Source organism: Rhipicephalus microplus, chromosome 8 (assembly GCF_043290135.1).
Source record: "Rhipicephalus microplus isolate Deutch F79 chromosome 8, USDA_Rmic, whole genome shotgun sequence".
NCBI classification, from domain to species: Eukaryota; Metazoa; Arthropoda; class Arachnida; order Ixodida; family Ixodidae; genus Rhipicephalus; species Rhipicephalus microplus.
In genome coordinates, this window is record NC_134707.1 from 30,055,163 (window position 1) to 30,067,932 (window position 12,770).

Here is a 12,770-nt window from a genome sequence, read left to right on the forward strand (position 1 = left end):
CGAGGGTGGAAGCGGTAATCTTGAAACGTCGGCTAATGTTATTTCCAATTCGAATTTATAAATTTGAGTTCAACGGGCAAGAATTAATTGCACATAATATACAGTCAAAGTGGCAAAACAATGCGACAGACCCTCGTTTGGCGAAAGAGCCATTTGTACATCGCAGGAATAGGCTAGAACAGCGCATGAATGAATGGACGAACAAACCGATAGACGTATATGATTGTTGCCACACAGAAAAATGCATAATATAAATGAAACGTACATACAAAAGATTTAGAAAACCTGCTGTGACCGCTACAGCTGGCAATACATCTACATAGGCGATTCATTCACTTCGAATCCCCCCACCCGTTACTTCTGCAATGGAATAGCGTTCGATCACCGCAGGCCGCTCTTGCAAACGACATGGAAGCAGACGTAATTGCCGGGAACCAGTGTTCGCCGGAGAAACGTCGGGCAACGAACTCACCGTTTGTTCCAAGTCTCGTCCCCAGGGCGGCGCGGCGGTCGCACGCCGCCAAGCGGTGTACTACGAGCTCGTAAGAGCGCGAATGGCACGCGAAAACTGTCACCGCTTTTCACCTGAAGACGACTGACGACCACGGCAGTCACTCAAAGCACACCACACGAAGAGTGGTTCGGTCGAAGATGGCCGGCAAACACGACACAGAAGTCGAGATATAACAGTTATGTACGGCGTTTCTTCGAGATGGAGGTAATTGATCGGCAGCCGAGCCAAGGCTTCACTGCGAAGGCCTTCCGTGCGTCCGACGATCAACCACGCGCAGCCACGACACGTGCACACGATAAATAAAGAAAAAACTTCCCGATCGCACTTCTCAACCGCAGTTCACCGAAGCACCACAGTAGAGTTCACATGGAGCCTGCCAAACGGTACCGCTTAAAGAAAGCGGTATAGGCACACTAGCCTTTCAACGTGCCACGCGGCGAGATCAAAGGCACGCTGGCCGTTCAAGAAGGAGCGCGCAGCACAAAGTCCCGACACGCAGCCCGCGAATCCAACGTCCCTCGAAGCACATCCACTCTCGTCCAGGAAAGGACGTCGACTACGAAGGCGTCAGAACAGCGTGAAAAGAGCCCGACGTCGCCGCGAGGAGAATGACACGCCATGGACGCGTATTCGGCCCGAGCGAATAGATAAACACGCGCGTACGCTCAACACACATAAATAATATGCACACGCAGACGCGTCAAAAAGAGCGGAGACGCGAAAGCCAGTATACCGACCACGACGCGATTTTTATTCAGAGTGCGGCTTTTGCCGGCGGTTGCACGCCGCGCAGTTGCCGGCAGTATAGAAAAAAAGGGGGTTGGCGGAATGTCGAGGGGAATTCCCCCGTAAGTTCGCACCGACCTGAGCAATCGAGAGCGAGAAATGAACAGACACACAAGACAACGCGTTGAATTTCCCCTCCGGCGGTGCCACCTGCTGGTAGACCGGCAGAATCGAACAACCCCCTCCGGTACAGACAGAGATCACCGTAAGGCACTTGTATACGTGCGTGCAACTTAGGTGTGCCCGTGCGAGTGTGCGTGCCTGCGCAAGTGAAGGCTGGAAGAGGTGGGGCATGGGCGTATACAACGGTGATACCGAAACAGGTAGGACAGCACCTGCGCAAACTTAATGATCGGTATATACATAGCCGTCGGCGGCGTGATAGACAGGTCACGCGAGGGAGAGAATCTAGAGAGGAGAGCACAGAGAAGCGTGGTAGGATTAACGACCCTTAATTGATGACTGTAGTGCAATAAACGCAATCGAGGCCATACGTTTTGCACTGCCTCCATGGCGTGCAGGCAGTCGGGTTTATGTGTGCACGAGCGTGTTTATATAGGTTATGCTGATCTACAGTTAATCCGCCCACGGGAGTGTCGTACGGACCGAATTTCTCAAATACTTTGTCTTTGCAATACACCTTTTTTTTCACGCTAGACGCATCTCACCTGTGTTTCTGTAAGTGGCTGCAACTGAACTGCTCAAAGTGCATAGTCGCGTCGATGTTGTAAAACGAGCCGCAGTTAAGGCGGCCACCACCACTCCAAGCGTGATGCGTGTGAACTGCCTTCCATTTATAAATATTGTACGGATATGGGTTTGGGTGCCGCCATATTGGACTGTTTTGCATCTTTTTGTCTCGGTTCTGCCTTGTCGTTTTGTACCGTTAAAAGAACGAATTATGCACGGTAGACGCACCGCAGACGTTCCTTCAGCACAAGGCGCGGTCGTGCATCTATCGAACGCGAAATCACCAGACAAGTCCGCAACGTACGGCCGTCCGGCGCCGACATTCCAGCAGCAATCGCAACGCGATCAGCGCAGTGCGACGGCGCCGCACTGCACCACCTCTTATCTTTTTCGCGATAACGGAAACCCGTAACCGCACTGCGGCCGGAGGTAAACAACGATTGGGTCTCCAAAACAACACACTCCTCCACCCGGCGCTTCCTTTCCTCGGCCCTCGCGGTAGCTCATGACAGCGGACAGGAAGACACAGTAGTCAATCACGCCACAGGCGATAAACGTGGCCCTCCGTACTTAAGTGGTACTTAAGTCACTTCGCGTTGAATCAATAGCAATTACCGCAAGTGGCATGCCATATGACCCGTCTGTAAACTATATAGTCTGTTACAACATAAAGTACAACTTACGCCCGCGTAACCTTGGGGCACTTGTCAATCACCCATGTCACGCAAGCTGGCTTATTTCTTTGGAGCGTTCAGTATACTACTGTATACTATTCACCTTTTCATAAATGCCTCTTTGGGCGCCGCCATAGCCCTTCTTGGGCTGTGCAAATTGGCGCGTCCCCTCGAAAATGCACTGGCAACGCTGCGCCCCTTTGTACTCCCGCGCACAGCCCATCATGGCGCTGTTTTTTTCCTTCCTGTGAAAAGGTGTATACCTCCACGCTAATGTAAACATCACGCCTATTGAAATCTAAAGCTTCTTTGTTCCACTGCTTAGCCGAGGGACATACTTTGTCCCTCGGCTAAGCAGTGGTGTCAGAATCTCATGAAATGTGCCAGGACATTAGTTTTCGACTTAAAACCAGCGCCACGAACAAGTGTCGACGATTGCACCACCAGTGCATCAATTACGCGAAAAGTGCATGACGTCACCCAAAAGATCAAATGCGATTGGACGAAACACCAAGGCCAAATTTCACTGGGTGCCACAGCGATGACTGCCGGGGCAGAGCTTGCATTTGTTCTAAGGTTGCACCCGACAGTAGATTTGCTTTTGAAGGCGAAAGCATTTTCAAGGCAAACGCCTTAGATGCCTCATCTAACGCGACAACTGATTATCGGCGTTCCACTTCGCCAGCTTCAACGAGAATGGTGCGAAACATCACCTCGAAGACGGGATCACCTTATCACGTCCCGGATAACCGAAATTAGTGACGTCACCATGACGTCTCGCAACGTAACATTACACGAGGACTGCATCACACGACACGTTCACGTGGTAAAAAATGAGCCGATCACGGAGGCAAGGCCAAACCTGGCAAGGCGCTGAAAGCCTGCAGCATCTCCGATCCTGAAGGCCATACTAGACTACGTTAGGAGCAGAAACATTTCCATGGGGGTGTCGGGTGAGCATCAATAGATGAACTGACAGACAAAGCAGTTATAGCTTTCGTCTTCGAATCGTCTTAGGCGAATGCGTAGGGAATCCTGCGAGTTTTTTTCATTAAGAGCGGGAGCGAAAGTAAAGCCACTCACCCCGCTCAAGTCCAAGGGAACCTGGTAGCGTGTCCTGCTCTGCTTGCGACGAGCCATGGTTTTTTTGGAAGATGGAACACGATAGACACCCGGCGAGTAGGTGGGCGGTGACAGTAGCGCCAGTCACGCCGGCTTCCACCGCTTCGGAACTGCGCCGGTGTGGAGGTGCCCCGCTCGACAAACGTATACACATACAGCGGCGACTGATACGGATTCTTTATGCGCCCTCGCACACCGACGAGACGGATGCTATTTGAAGGTGGAGGGAATCGAGACCTGACAGAAAGGAAGCGCCCCGAGGATTTTGCAAGTGCGGTGGAAAAGAAGAAAAAAACAAAGATTGAGAAAACGAGAAAGACGAGAGAGAGAGAAGCGTACAGATAAAGCAGCGAGAAGGCCGAAGACGAACGGAAGAAAGGAGAAAGGAAGAAAGAACCGACAGGTTCTACGCCGGCGGCAGCTGTGAGCGACGACGACGAAGTTTTTCAACACGAGCATTGCAAGTTGTCCGACTGGCGCCAAGAGCGAGAGAAAAAGAAAAAAAAAGGCGCCGCTCTTCTTAGTTAAAATTTTATTTCGAAGACAGATCTTTAGAAAAGGGCGCGACGTGCGCACGTGAAAGCACGTCGCCATCGACGCAAACATATTAAAACACCGTTCGTACCTAGCGCAGCAGCTGTAACAGCGGTCGTATCCGACGCTCACTCGTTCGGCCGCGGTAGTTTATGGGGTATAGACCAACGCGATAACTAATAGGCACTGCAAAAAAAAAAAAAAAACGCTGTAGAGACCCAGTCAGACAATACTTGTCGCTATGTGCAGTACAGTACACTGTTAAACGGAACACTCGCGCGAACACACTTCATATTGCTGACCCTCTAACGGCAAGTGCATGTGCGAACATTGTTCGTACATGGCATTATTCTGTGAAGAGTCACAGCTGTGAACCACCAGCAATCCTATGCAAATCTGTCATGTATTTTTGTAAGAAAGCAATATCCAGACACGCTCTACACGCAAGTGTTTCCATTAACTGTGGACCAGCCTGTACGTAATGACGAGCATAAGTGACTAGTCATAACATGAAAATTATGACATGTCATGATTTACATTTCATGGTTTTGCTGCTCTTGCGGTGGTTTCATTTACACGACATATTGCCAAACTGAACATGACTGCATGGCAAAGATAAGTAACAGATCCAAATGTGGAAATCACGACATACATGTCATGCAAGTCATGACTACACTCCATGCTCATGGTGCACTCACAGTCGTTTTGCTAGCTTCACATATACCGAATTTGGTATTACAGTATGTGAATGGATGACAAAGCTATATGACTGGTGCAAACATGATAATCATAAGATGCGTATCATGTAACAACATGACTCACGCTCATGATGCACTCGCGGCCGTTTAGCTAGCTTCACATATACTCAATTTGGTATTACGTGACGCGAGCGAACAACGAAAGTAAACGACAAGACCAAACATGATAATTATGACATGTGTGTCATGTAAAACATGACTGCATGCTATGCCCATAGTGCGCTCGTGGTCGTTTTACTAGCTTCCCATATACCAAATTTGGTATCGCACGACCTAAATAGACAATGAAGGTAAATGACATGTCCAAACATGATAATCATGATATGTGTGTCATGTAAAGCGTGACTATATGCTACCCTCAGTGTGCTTGCGGGCATTTCGCTAGCTTCACATTGGTGTTACCTGACGAGACAAAATTTGGTGCTATGTGACGTGAATGAACAACAAAGGTAAATGACACGTGAATTGATTATAAGCATGGCGTATGAAATTTCACACACTGAAAAACGGCTGATCTCTCTATAGCCGCAACAGTCGGGGGCAATCAACCAGTGAGTTGGAAATTATTCACCTTGTTTGTGGGGATGAAGTAACTTTTCTGCTCACGACCCGCCCACTGCGCCGAGCCGACCATGCATTTAAAAAGCTGACGAACTAATTTTGGCTATTGCCACTGCTGCACACTTCGGAATGAATTTAGATCAGAAAGCATTTTAAAGGTTACAAAACAACTTGTGCTCTTTGCTATCATTCATGAAAAATTAACAAAGTTGGGGGACCCTTAGGCTTTTTGGTGACTGAAAAAATTTCGGTAGTTTGCTGCAGAGAATGAAGACAGTACAAGTGCAAACTATACACAAACTAGTACAAATGCAAACTATCAGCACACTCTATTGATAGTTTGCACTTGTACTGTCCACTTTATTTCTTGTGTCCTGTATAACTTCGTTCTCCGCAGCAACTGTATCAAAGTTTTTTCAGTCACTTTGGCTTCACCTTTAAGAGTTGAATGTGGTAGCGATATTCTGATCCTAGTGCATACTTCAAACACAGTGTATGAAATATTTTCAAACTTCCTATGCAACCACTAAGTGTACCAGGGTGCAGTAACGTGTGTGCCTTTTGTAGCGGGTGACTGGCTTTAAGCCGTGAAGTCATTATGATAATGACAACTTCTGATGACCGATGGCAATGTACGCTTGTACCACACATTATTACGGCAATAGTTCACGTTGTATTTGTGAAGCAGGTATACAGGACGCCTGTGTGGTAAAACATGAAAGTTACTTCCACTGCGTTTTACAAGCAGAGGAAGTTATTTCCACTATATACACAAGTAGAGGTGTCGCTGTGTGATAGAACACCCTCTCGCCACACAAACGACTAGAGTTCAAACCCCACAGATACCTGCATTTTTATTATATATTTTATTTGCATCTTTTTGAATGCTTCGGTCACGCAAAGATGGAAGATTTTTCGCTCATAACTAATGACGCCGTCGGCTGCATTTTTGTGCAACAAGTTGTTTTAACACTATCGCGTGAACACTTTAACACATATTTCACATCATGTCTATTTACTGTTGCGACCGGAGTTCGCTGCACCAGAGATCCGGGATCAAGATGCCGAGGCAGGAGGAGGTTGAACTTCGTAGAGAGGGTTCATTTACAATATTTACATGGAATGGGCTCTCTGGCCCGAAGCTCTACATTGAAAAAAGGCTGTCTATTGAACAAGCTCCGTGAACCACACTCAGCAGCTCGCGAGGGCTGATTAAATACAGTCTCACCTCCCCAGATCCCTAGATTGCGGAACAGGTTCATACGGCACTGCCCAATAACATGTCCCAGAGCACACACGAGGGTCATTATGCCGGCACCTCCCCCAACAAAGACTCATACACAAACAAAACACGTGTATGGTCCCGGCGATGCTGCCTCCTCCGGCGAATCTTGCTTGAGCGAGGTGAAATGAGTCTGTCATCTCGCCGCTCAGGCCGACCACCCATGCTTTAATAATCGGCAGAAGCTCGGCATTGTGGCTTCTACCGGGGCATGAAGACGCCACGTGTCACATCTCTGCGCGGACCCGAAGGACAGCGGTGCTCCGTAGAGTAATTTCAGCTACGCAGCGCCCAGCACAAGGAAACAGCAGTGCGTCTTGGCGCTGCTCCTTATCTCCACAAAATGAGGCACCTGCCTTTTTTCCGTTTTGGAGGCCGCGGCAAAAGGGTGGCCCGCCAAACGCAACACTATGACTAGGACCGGCATAAAGCAACCTTGCACAACGTGACAGTTGCAGAAAGCCGCCACCCATATGAAACGAAACAGCCATTAACAGGTGTTGTGAACAGGACTTTTTTCCACTGCAATCACCACATTTGAAACGACTAAGGCAGTTTTGCACAGAATGAGTACCGCATTTCAACGCTGATGTATAGAAAATTTACCAGTGAAGGGTCACGTGATCGAGATCATATGCTTGCTCACTTTCCTAATGCGTGGGGCCAAAAGAAACTTTTACTTTAGATTTTGAAGAAATAATGATACATTATTCCATGTGTAAAAAGAAAAGCAAGGTTCATTGTAGCCAATGAAATGATCCCTTTTTCAGTTAGTTTGGTTATCTCGATTTGTGTTCTAAACAATAATTGCTTGTTTCTCTAACTGCAGCTCATATCAAACAACTTTCCATCGAGTACCATTAAGAAATTAATCAGCAGCAGAACCAGACACTTGACAACTTAGCAAGCCTGACTCACGCGGCGTCATGCAAGTGTCATGAAAGCATTGAAGTGTCTTAGAGATGTATACCACGACACTTCCAAAGCCGAATTACTTGTTACCATGAACCAGAAATTCATAGAGACGAAATAACTGGATTAACTTGATGAACCATGCAAGGAAAGCTAGAGTTCAGAGTGACTCAACGAAATATGCGTTTTTGCTTAAAATGCTGGCATTTCATATGATTCTAGAAATAGCCCATTAAGGGCTATTCCTGAAGACTTACTCATTGGCAAAAGCTAAGGGCTAATAGGCTGATACTTAAACAACCTCTGCAATGAATCACCTACCTTTCGAGTGCACATACTTACACGTCGTTAGAAGCCACTATTATGAGAATAATTCTTAGGGTTTAACATACCAAAACCACGATGTGATTATGAAAGAACCCATGATGGAGGGCTCCAGAAATTTTGACCACCTGGGGTTTTTTAACGTGCAGCTGAATCTAGGTACACGAGCCACAAGCATTTTCGCCACAGTCGAAAATGCGAACTCCGCCCCGCCGCGGTGGTCTAGTGGCTAAGATACTCGGCTGCTGACCCGCAGGTCGCGGGATCAAATTCTGCAGCGGCTGCATTTCCGATGGAGGCGGAAATGTTGTAGGGCCGTGTGCACAGATTTGGGTGCACCCTAAAAGAACCCCAGGTGGTCGATATTTCCGGAGCCCTCCACTACGGCACCTCTCATAATCATATGGTGGTTTTGGGACGTTAAACCCCACAAATCAATCAATCAAAAGATGTGAACGCCGCGGCTGGGATTTAACAATGCAACCTGCGGGTCAGCAGACTAGCCCCATAACCACTAGACAACTATGGCGGGTGATTGTGAGAAGCTAATTTCCCAGATTCAACAACATGCTTGGAGCATTTCACCATCAAGCAGTCAACCTGTTGGGTCACCTGCATAAAAATCTGGAAAAAAAGAAGAGGAAGACAATCATGCAATACACACCCGTGGTCGTGGTGAACCCGTCGAACCGTCTGGCTGATCCAAGTCCATGGCCACACTGCGTCCCACCTCTGAAGAACAAAAGGGTTGACCTCGCATCAGGGCTTTTGTGCAGATCTCTCTCAAAGAGAACGCTACACAAAAGCTTCGCTATTTTGCCTCTGCAAACAATACCTGGATGTTGGAGTGTTCAAGTACATTGGCAAAAGATTTGTCAGTGTTGCTGGATGAAATTGTTACTCCGAGGTTTACTGAATGTAGCAAGAATGTGCAACCTGCATTGCGAATGTCTGAGCAATGCTGCTGTATGTAGCAATAAGGTTACTCGAATGTTGCAGAAATCTGAGCTTCAGCACAGCACTGAATGTACGCTGCACTAACACCCCTTTTGAATGTTGTGAGAATGCATTTGAAAATGACCGTTAGCGATGTTTGGGCAACATTGGAAGGCAACAATGCCCCGGTGTTATGGCAACAGTGTGTGTTACTGGGGTCCTCATCACACTGCCAATGTAACGTTATTTTAACCAAGTAACACTAACTAAACTTGATTTCATTACATCCCACATGATATTGCAAGAACAAAGTGTCATCCTAATTGATCTCCAACCATAGCCACCTATGTCACATTGCTTTTGAAGGAGGTGGGAAGCTACGAAACCTGCACTTGACGCTCGTATAATTATGCCTACTACGTACAATAAAAAAATTAAGTCTAAATGCACATGCTTGACAGTGTCACAATATGCAACAGCTGCTCAAAAGATAACTTCAGCCAAGAGCCAAATGTAGAATGACATGAAAGGCAGCTTTATGATGCATTGAAAAAATGTGCTTGGCTTCTCTCATAATTGTATGAATTACAAAAACCAATAGCTGTTTAATTAGCAATGTGATATTACTCTGTCAACAATACTCAATGAATCAGCAGCAATAAATCAATCAATCAGTATGCAATGTGCACTGAGACTATGAATTTGGTTTTACATAAAGAGCTAAAGGTTGTGGATTCACTTGAAGTTTTCACTAAATTTCATTAAATTTTTTTTTCAAGTGACGGCAATGTACAAATGTATTTCGTTGGAAATGACATTGCATGTGATGTGCAACAGGGATGCAATAAGCGGTGTGTGGTGATCCCCCTTTTCCTTTACTTACCAAGCAGGCATTTCCTCAAGGCTGCCTTCCGGGTCTGCTCATCACCATCCCTGCGCTGCCCGTCAAAGTCCTCGAATGTCAACTTTGGCAACTGCATAGCGATTCACTATTTAAAACCCTCGAAGGCAACTCGATGCCTCGAAGCATGTGACTTCATCCCCACCTTTCCACCGACTTCTAATTGCTTCATCTTAAATGTATAAGAAGAGCTGTACAAATAGCGAAATTCCAGGTGCGAAGCTAATTCAAACATTAAAATTTGAGTGCGAATCAAATATGAAATTCTTCCAATTCTTCCAAGCAAAATGACAGGAAAAAAAGTAGCAGAGCATTTCTAAGCACATTCTGATGAGATGGGAACATGAAAGTATTTTCTTTGGCTAGATTGGTATTACAGAGGGTGCTGCAAATTTTCGAGTTGTGTTGTAAGGAATGAAAAAAATATACAAGTTAAAATCTCTAACGTGTTCTATACAACCACAGTGGAATCAACAATACCTTACATGTCGTCTTCCACTTTGTTGTTAAGGTACTATAAACTGCAATGCTCAGAAATCCTCTGTAGATGACTACAAGCACACAACATGGACATTGGAGTAGCTGCAGCTATGCAATTCCAAATCGCGGTGCATGCTGCTGCAATACTGCTTCCACAAAAGTTGAAGGCCAACTGATGTGGTGCACACAGGCGTGCTTTCTTTGCTAAGGGAGTCCTGCCATGAAGATTATCCATTATCCTCCTCTGCACCATAGAGTCAGCCCCTCCTCTATTTTATCAATGCCAGCCAGATGTGCCCGATCCAGCTGTTCACCACGCTCTCCTCTAGCCCTTCCCTATTCTCTCCCATCACCTAGCCTTCGCGAGGTGATGGGCAAATATCTAGAGCGGGTATGTGCACCAGGGGATATTAGATGGCGGTACTCGGAGTGTTCACTAGATGGATGCACGGACGGACAGACGCACAGACAGTCTAGCAGACGGACGGACGAACGCACAGACAGATGGATGCACAAACAGATGGACGGACTCTCGGACAGACAGACGGACGCACGCACAGATGGCACAGATGGAAGCGCAAACAGGCTGACGGACGTTTCGCCCCACTCATCATCAGGGTGGTGTCTTGAATTAACCGCGTTCATATTTTAGTTGTCACGCTGGCTCTCTCAAAAGACACAGCATTTTGAGATAGCATGTCATCGTTCGAGGTGCTATGCGGAAAACCCAGGGGGAAGAGTCACGGCAACGCAACTGCATGTGCTGACCTTAAGAGCGCTGTGATCCATCAGTGCCATTGCTTTGAGTCACAAAGAAAGAGCTTGAAGAAAGAAATCTGACAGATGTATGATATTGTATTAAGAAACAGTCTATCACATCGTCAGGGGAAAGCCCTCAGAAGTACATGTGATGCGAACAGCACTACCCTTCATATCGTGCCACATCGCGACCACTCCCTGAAACTAAGGTGGACCGGCACCTACCCTTGAAAAGCACGCATTTGCACTAGCATTGTAAGATAAAGGAGGTGCTGATTGAGTAGTTCGTGGCAAAAGACCCTTTTCAAAACTGTAAAAGTAGCTTTTCTGCTATGCAGTTTGAACAACTAACGGCAGTTTACAATTCAATCAATCAATCAATCAATCAATCAATCAATCAATCAATCAGTTTATTATCATGTCGTAAAAGGATGTTACAGGGAGTAAAATATTCAGAACTGAATATATATTCAGTGCCAATATCCTGTTTAAGCATAGTTTGCTTACGCAATGACGTTGAAAATCTTGAGTCTCCTCACTTCATATAAACACTCATGACAGACAAGCGTCGGCACGTTCAACTAGGACCGCCTCTCCGCATTAAGCACTACAGGTGGCATCATTACTTGTTTTTATATGCAGCGCAGAGAAGCGCACTTGTAAATTATGAAAAGGGTCTACGTTGGCACAGGCACCAATTCTTGCGGGAGACAAGTCTCGTTTTTTTTTTGCACACAGGTTTTGTAGATGCTGGACAAAACAGTGTTTTTTTGTGTTGAAAAATTAGCGTAAAATGTGGCTGAAAACAAAACAATCCCTTCTGCACAGTAAACGTTGGAAAAAGCGGCAGCACACATTCTGCTGCGCGAGAACGAAACCCCGCAGTTAGCTGTCAAGCGACAGTTGATGTAACGTGCCGTGTTGGGCCAGGCCAAGATATCCCGGTATTTCGAGTTTTCAAAGCGATCCTAGCGAATTTCACATTGGAGGCTGACTTTGCAAAGCCATGAAACCATTCAGAAACCCAATTTTGCAAACTGAGTCCAATGAGTACGAAACCAAAACCACGTACACAACAAGGCTGTCTGTAGCAGCAAAATAGAAACGGTGCACGCCTCTTCGGTTATGAAAGTTCACATCAAGAGAAAGTTTACATGCCATGAACTGGTATGTTTAGTCAATTTTTCGCACCTAACACCTGTGTCCCCGAGTGCTAACTAGAGAAGGTTGTTGTCAGCTGAAGGTCAACGAATGAAAATTTTTACAAGCCAGAAAAGAACAAATATAAAAAAGTGCACAAAGAAATAACTCAATATTAGGAATTCAGTTATTTTTTTTTTCAGTTCTTTTTCTTCACATGTGCATTACAGTTAAATCCAATAACGTACCCTGTAACAGAGAAGACAAGCCCTTGAATTTACTCCTTTCCTTCATAAATAAGCTGCATGTTGCATTGTACCTGTATATGTGCCAAATGGCTGTTTCATACGTGCATACTATATGATGAATAATGAACTGGCAAGCACTTGATAGTCTG

At 46.1% G+C, this 12,770-nt stretch overlaps 1 protein-coding gene across 6 annotated transcripts in view; it reads right to left on the reverse strand.

Annotated features, from left to right (window-relative positions):
* The window catches only part of LOC119165290 (uncharacterized), a 205,031-nt gene that overhangs the window by 92,269 nt on the left and 99,992 nt on the right, over positions 1-12,770 (reverse strand). For all 6 annotated transcript variants that reach the window (XM_075871420.1, XM_075871423.1, XM_075871418.1 and 3 more), the window contains exons 25-26: positions 9,977-10,067; positions 8,822-8,889 (exon numbers count right to left, since the gene is read on the reverse strand). In XM_075871420.1, the coding sequence (XP_075727535.1) occupies positions 8,822-8,889; positions 9,977-10,067 (159 nt within the window). The remainder of the gene's footprint in view (positions 1-8,821; positions 8,890-9,976; positions 10,068-12,770) is intronic.